Genomic DNA, 7,500 nt, shown 5'->3' on the forward strand with positions numbered 1-7,500 from the left:
ATGTCGTTACAAATATCCTGAGTGTTGGATTTGAACTCACGACTTCCCGCGTGACAGCCCGGTACTCAACCAACTGAGCCACCGGTGCGCGGTCAATACTCTCTTTGATTAATGAACATCATCTGGTTTAGTAAGACACAGTAAAATTTACAACTCCTGGCACTAAAGCTTGGACATGCGCAAAACCTTGAAAGTGTCCCTTTAAGTTCATAAGAAAAAAAAACATTTAGGTCCATTTCGACAACTTAGATCCTGGCAGTATGGCGGAACAATAGACCATATTCGTATTCTCAGTATTGAAATGGAGGCTAATGCGGGGGAGTAAATTAAAAGGTATTTGCATTTGAAAAGATTCCCCTGCATTAGCCTCCATTTCAAGCTAGTTCCAGTCCAATACTGAGAATGCGAATATGGTCTATTGTCACATGAACCTAGATTAATGCTCTATCTCCCACGAGTCTCTTATGGATCAGTGATCGACCACTCAAAGTAGTAATCAGGAGGTCGCAGGTTCGACACATTCGGTTTTTTCCGAGTATCCCCGAGTCACCATCTATTACCGAATCTCTTCATCTATAAACTTGTCACAAGTTTCAAGCTTGATACCGGACTCCGCTCTGATTCTTGCTGTAAGTGACCCCGGAAAAGAAACCAGTCAATAATGTGTAGTACACACTGAGGCGACATGCATTAGGATCGTGTAGCGGAGACATGTAGCAGGGAGAAAATCACAACATTTGCACACACATGAAAATGTTGTGGGAAATTTTTCAGGCATATGTTGCAGCGACATGTTCCCTCGTGTGAACGTGTCCATGACACGTCGCAAGGAAAAAATCACCCTCAAATTGGTGTTATAAAAGTATCAGTTTACACGAGGGGACCTGTCGCTGCAACATATCCATGAAACATGTACCCGCAACCTTTTCATGTGTGTATTGTGATTTTGTCCCTGCTACATGTCCCCGCTACACGTCCCTGCTACACATCGCCTCAGTGTGCACTACACAAGATTTTTGTCGCTGCAACATGTCCCTGCAACACGACTCCTTGTGTCTGTCCACCTAAAGACCTGCGTGTGACGTCGTCAAATCAGGAATTCTTTGCACCAGGTGCACATGCGTATTTTCATGTTCAAAAACAAAATCATTGTACTTCGGATAAAGGAAAGGCTACATTACTTGTTTTGTTTAATCGGTGTTTCATACAGAGTCTCGGGAACTAAAGGCTCCCTTTACGTTGCACCAAACTTAATTTTCTTTGATTTTCTTCACACATTTTCAGTAATTTTACGACAAACAACTCGACACTTAAACCGGCAAAAGAAACCTCTGATCTCAGCGGCCAACAACGCAAAAATGGCCGAATTTATACTGGAGACGAATAACTCGTCTATTTAAAGACGAATTATCCGTCAAGACAGAAGCTTAGATGAATTAGGGACCAAAATTCGTCTACAGCTGATTCGACGTGCTGACAGACGAATCAATCGACGAATTTTGGTCTATAATTTGTCTAAACACCGGATTTATATCAAGACGAATTGCAGACGATTTATATGTCTTAGACGGATAATTCGTCTTTCAATAGACGAGTTATTTGTCTCTGGTATAAATTCGGCCATTGCCTCGCCACATTAGTATACCTTTATCCATGTACCATTTGAATAAGAAGTCAGAAAAACCCTGCAACAAAATACGCAACATGTAATTAACTGTATCTAAAATGTCCCCTTTTCAAATCCTCATGACATATAGAATTGGCAAATTAGCTCATCTATTGCCCAAACAGTTTGCTCGTAGAGATAATAGTGGTATCAAAGAAAAGATAGCAAGCGAAAATCAGTCTTGAACGGAAAACGAAGCCACTGATGACCCCATGCGATACCAGTGTGGTTGATGCCCTATCACTCGGACGCGTCAATGACCTGATTGACACATGAACAATTTTGACTTGGTAATTGCTGCCGTAGTGAGTGAACCTGAAGCGAACGAATGAAGCAGCTCTCTAATCGGGAGAACACATTTTCTTCTACACGCAAGGGATTGTGATAATGCACGAATGGAGGAATTAAGATGCGTGATATGATCATCAGAGTCTGCTTTGTTTCTCATTTCAAACTGCAGATAGTTTCATTGTCACGCAATAAAAAAATGAATTCGAAATGGTTCAATGAAAGAGGCCTAGAACTTGGAATGTTGTTCTTTTAACCACCTCTCCAATTCTCAGGTCTGTCCGGTAGATCGGTTGAGTTATTTGCCAAAGCGTTTCATCTCCCTTAAAATGTAGAATAGAGATTTGTATGAAGACGCCATGAGGTCCACCAATATGGCGGCCGGTAATCAAGGAAAACATCTGGAGTTCACTTTACGATGAAAGCGCTTACTTTTCGCTTATGAGATAAAATACATGAAATGCTGAGATTCATAAGGATAGACATCTTTTTTTAAACCAAATAACTTTGTATCATGGTGTCACGCAAGGCGACAATTCGAAAATTCAAAATGCTGTATTTTCGAAACGAAAGGAGTCACGGAACTAGAGACTTGAACTGGAAGATTTATTTCTAGGTCATCTTCAACCTCCTTTAGATAAAAATTCAGAAGAACTTGCTAATTTGATTTTAGAATCTTCATGACGTCACTATGACAACCATCTGTAGTTTTCCGTCATCTCTTGAGTGGGGTCCAGAAGGAGGTCCAGTTAAGGGTCCACGTTTTGTACCGGTCCCTGCTGAAGACCAATTAAAATCTCCCTTTAATTCCACGCACAAACCGTTGTTAATTGAACATCTCCATTCCTCCCGGCAGCATTTCTACAATTTTGGGTAAACTAGTTCACTCGTAAAGGATAAATTTATATAGGCGAATCTTGACATCACTGTTTACATTTTGTCTTATTAACATACGAGTTTGCTAACATAAGGCACCATGCTAATTACAAATTGGCTTCAAAAGGTAAAAAAGAACGTGTTAAACTTATGTAGTTAGATTAGCCAGCAAAAACCGACAAATTCTTGGGTGGCAAAAGCGCTAATGAGCCCCTACACCTTATTCCAAAATGGCCGCCATTTTAATATTCTTTTCTCTCCTTGCAAGGCCTCGCGTTCAAACGTAAAATTCAAAAGAATATTTAACCCTGAACGAGGCTAAAAGGGCCAATTTGCAATCAAACAAAAGAATACTAAAATGGCGGCCATTTTGAAATAAGGTGTATAATTTTTTTCTAAAATGTCAAATTTTCAAAGCGTCATTACTCAGAGATTATGTGGTAACTTGCTCATTAAGCAATGCACTTTCAATATTCAGTACTAATGTTTTGGCTGATAGATTAAAAACGAAGAGCTTATGCTAATAAGGAAAAAAATGTAAACAAAGATTGCCCTATAACAATAGGCCTTATTCACGATAGCCGCCATGTTGGTTTTCAAATTGTCATGCAAATTAGCCATGTGTTATGCTGGGGGGCAAACATTGGAAAAAAGGCAAATTGCGGAAAATCGGCTCGCCGAAATATTGAAATAACAGTGATAAAAGTGCACTTTGGAATTTAGAATTAAGAACCTTTTGTAATAATTTTATATTTTTGATTGCCTTTGACATTTCGACTTTCTACTTCGTTATCTGCTCATTTTTCACTAAAAAAAACATCGAAATAACTTGTGTAATCATTCTATTTTACCACTTTGGTGATAAACATTCAATAAACGTGAAAAAAATCATCTGTGTGGCTAAGATGTTCGTTATAACCTCTCGAACTTGTGTTGTTTGCCCCCACAGAAGTGTGTGGCTAATTTGCATGATAATAACAAATCCAACATGGCGGCCATCGTGAATAAAGTCTATTGACACATACGATCACCGCTGGCCACTATTTTCAAAGATGAAAAAAATTAATTCTTTAATACATCACTGTGTAGGTACACTAACTTCTTTAAATTCGAAGGGTGAACTGTGGCTTTTCAGCTAAGGCGACTTAAGCGCCCGTTTAAACGGTTTCAACATTTTCTTCAACATATTTTCAACAATTTGTTGAATCAAATGTTCGGTGTGTTTGAACAGGTCGTTCAACATTGTTGAAAGCTTGTTGAAAACGTGTTGAATCAAGTTTAAATCGGTTTAAACGTTCATTCGACATCGATTCAACTTTTCCTTTGTTCTCGAAAATGTTAAATGGTGTTAACACTGTTTAACAATTGTAGAATACACGCATGCGCCATGATCCCCAAATCAATATGGCGGCACGTAATTACCTGGACGAGAGAGGCCAGAGAGAGAGTCTGGTTTCTAGTTCTCAGCTCTTTGCAATCAAATTTTGTTCTTTCGTTGGCGCAATATTGGAACCGTTTGAATGGCCTCCGCATAACTTTGTTTTTGCGTCCAACATTTGCCCAACATCCGTTCAACTTTTGTTGAACGAATGTTGATCAAATGGTGAGACCGTTTAAACGGGCCTAAGCCGGAATATAATTTTTGTCAATAGGTCAATGGGCCTACGTGGTGCCGGCATGTCCGGGAAAGAGAAAACAACTGCTGAGAACGTTAAAACCTCGGCGCCTACCTGTTGAGTAAACTGATTCATGTATCGTTGTAAAGTGTCCTGATCACCGCTTGATTCACAAAGCTCAATCAATACTCCAAAGTCATGATATTTCTCAGCCAGCGACGCAGCATGAGTCCGCTGACCTAAATGGACTGTAAACGTGACTACACGTAAGTACTGTGGCGAAAAGATAAACTGGCTGTATGACGCGCTTCAAATGACATATGAAAATGATCAAATTAGCTTCAGGTATTTTCTAGAAAGTTTACGCAGTAATCTTTTACTCATTTTAGTGATCTAAATACTACGCCCCTGTCATCTCCCTTCATAGTTATCCACGAACTCTATTTTAAATTCTCTCTGTGCGTAGCAAAATGAACGTGACGTGAGCGGGTTTTTTTTTGCAGCTCAAACTAGGAAGCAATACGAGAAGTCAATTGCTTGAAAGACACAGAAGGAAAAATAAAACTCGACGGATATGTTACACTATTACGAGATTTAGACAAATTCAGTATTACCCTGCAAGACAACGTCAGTTTGTTTTATTTTTCACTTAAAAAACACGGAAGGAGACACATATCAAAGACAGCATCTAGATACACGAAGCCACTCCACGTGATGTTGTTCCTATTTTCTGACCCCAACTTTCATGTTTGCGTATGCATGACACAGGCCAGCTGAAAGGTAGCATGGACCAATCTAACATAGTTTATTTTCTATACCACCTGTAAAAAACCGTAGCGACTTAGAAAACTTAGGAAAAATAGTTCCCATCGATGAAATGAAGCCTGCGAAAAAAAAATGCTTCCACAAAACTTAAACCCATGGCCTCTGCGATATCCGTGCAATTTGATGGCCTTGTATGTTCTCCTGTGAAAGGACTTACCCAGTGGTAAAATGACACCTCTTCTATCTTGTTCATATTTCTGCCTAACTTCATCGTAACGATTCTCTTTTCCTTGACATCTCCTGCCATAAAAATACCAAAACAGTGTTACAATCCTTATGGATTAAAACAACAAAGACTGGTCATCTTCAACCCCCATAGCTTAACAACACTGAAGTGCTGTCTTTTACCTCTAATTTGCTCAGCCACATTACCTGACCTTGGGCAAGACACTTTACTCTCATGGTGCCTCTCTCCACCCTGGTGTATAAATGGGTACCGGCAATTTAATGCTGGGGGTAACCCTGCGATGGACTAGCATCCCATCCAGGGGGCAGTAGAAATACTCCAAGTCGCTTCATGCTACTGTAACCGGAGATAAGCGCCGGCCTGATGGACCACTAGGCTCGTAAAAGACTTTTTCACTCCGACTCCCGTCAACTGGAAAGGGTTCAACAAAGCGCATTAAGTGCAGTTTTTAATGATAAAGAGACAGCATATGAAGAGCTGCTAAAAAAGCCTGCGGAATAGGCGATAACAAGATTTCCTGATATTGATGTACAAGGTTAAACACTCTTTGGTTGCTGAGAAGCTGAGTGAAATATTTTATAAACAAGGTAAATAATACAATTTGAGATTGAAGAAAACATTGCACCAGATACTCGTGAAATGCTCGTGGCTAGTCTGTCTCGGCCAAGAGACTCTTCAGAGTTCTTCAGAATTTATAGGCAAACTCTTTGAGCATCAAGAATAAAGTCCCGGTCGAAAATTCTTAATGTTGACAGTCTGGCCTTCTATCGCAGAAAGATTCCCAACCGTACGTTCACAAGTTAAATTTATACAAGCGCAAAACAATTGTTAAATACTCAGTGAAAAGTATTTGTCGAGTATTCGACAATTCTTTTGCTTTTGTATAAATTGCATCAGATATCTAGGATTTTATCTGTGGGTAACAATCACTCAGGACATGCGTAGTATAAGCAGTCTGATAGCCTTTAAGAAGCTGCTCGTAAACTTGACTTCTTTAAATCATTAATTCAAATTATTAAGTGTATGTGTGTTTAATACCCTTTTTTTCGTGGCCTCAAGACCGGGCAAAACTGTTTCAACATTTGCTTCAACATTCCTTCGATTTTGTTGAACAGCGCGGATATTGAAACAGTTTTCTTCCCTCTTCCAACCGTGTTGAAACATGCTGAATCGATGTTGAATGCAAAGCGTTTAAACTTTGCTTTAGTAACCATTCAACATTTCTTTTGTTATCGCGAATGTTGAATGAAGTTGAAGCCGTATGCGCCTGCGCACTAATCGGTCTCTCAATGACGTATCCATGTCCGTATCCATAGTAACAACTGCGGTTGCAGCCTGGGACTTAATACCAGGCCTCTCGTGAAGCATTGTTGAATCAACTGTTGACGATGTGTTGAAACCGTCTGCCCACAACAGCAGCAACATCGTTTAAACATTACTTCAACAAAAGCGAACGGATGTCGAAGCAAATGTTCTGCCCGGGCCAGACTGAAATCATTTTTCTCACATGATCTGGTCTGGTGCAGTAACGACTTGTATCAAGTAAGGCTATGATCCTCGCAGTTATAGATGCAATTTTCGCAATTGCGTAGAGAAGACTGAAAAATTCAGGACTTTAACGGGGTTTGAACCCGCGACCTCGGGATACCGGTGCGACGCTCTAACCAACTGAGCTATGAAGCTATGAAGAATGAATCAATGAACGGAATGATATACGGAATGAATCATATACTGAACTGCCGATATGGAATCAAGTAAAGCTATGATTCTTGCAGTTATGGAGCATAGCTTTACTTGATTTCATTTCAGCAGTTCAGTATATGATGCAGTCCATATATCACTGTCCTTAAGTGACTTTATATTTGAATAATATGAATCTAGTTAACTTTGGGATAAAAATAAAACTTTATACTAAAATATGCGTATAATACTACCTTAACGCTTGGAGTTGATAAACATATCCATCCAACGCCACATCGGCTAAATCAACCATGTGTTGGACAAGCAATGACAAAGTCTGGGAAAAAAATATTAAATATATA

At 39.6% G+C, this 7,500-nt stretch overlaps 1 protein-coding gene across 2 annotated transcripts in view; it reads right to left on the reverse strand.

Moving 5' to 3' along the window:
• LOC137980415 (nuclear pore complex protein Nup133-like) overlaps positions 1 to 7,500 on the reverse strand; it is a 22,898-nt gene that overhangs the window by 10,228 nt on the left and 5,170 nt on the right. For both annotated transcript variants that reach the window (XM_068827852.1, XM_068827851.1), the window contains exons 5-8: positions 7,393 to 7,475; positions 5,429 to 5,511; positions 4,561 to 4,694; positions 1,646 to 1,685 (exon numbers count right to left, since the gene is read on the reverse strand). In XM_068827852.1, coding sequence (XP_068683953.1) covers positions 1,646 to 1,685; positions 4,561 to 4,694; positions 5,429 to 5,511; positions 7,393 to 7,475 — 340 coding nt within the window. The remainder of the gene's footprint in view (positions 1 to 1,645; positions 1,686 to 4,560; positions 4,695 to 5,428; positions 5,512 to 7,392; positions 7,476 to 7,500) is intronic.

Source organism: Montipora foliosa, chromosome 12, assembly GCF_036669935.1.
Source record: "Montipora foliosa isolate CH-2021 chromosome 12, ASM3666993v2, whole genome shotgun sequence".
In the NCBI taxonomy this organism is placed as follows: Eukaryota; Metazoa; Cnidaria; class Anthozoa; order Scleractinia; family Acroporidae; genus Montipora; species Montipora foliosa.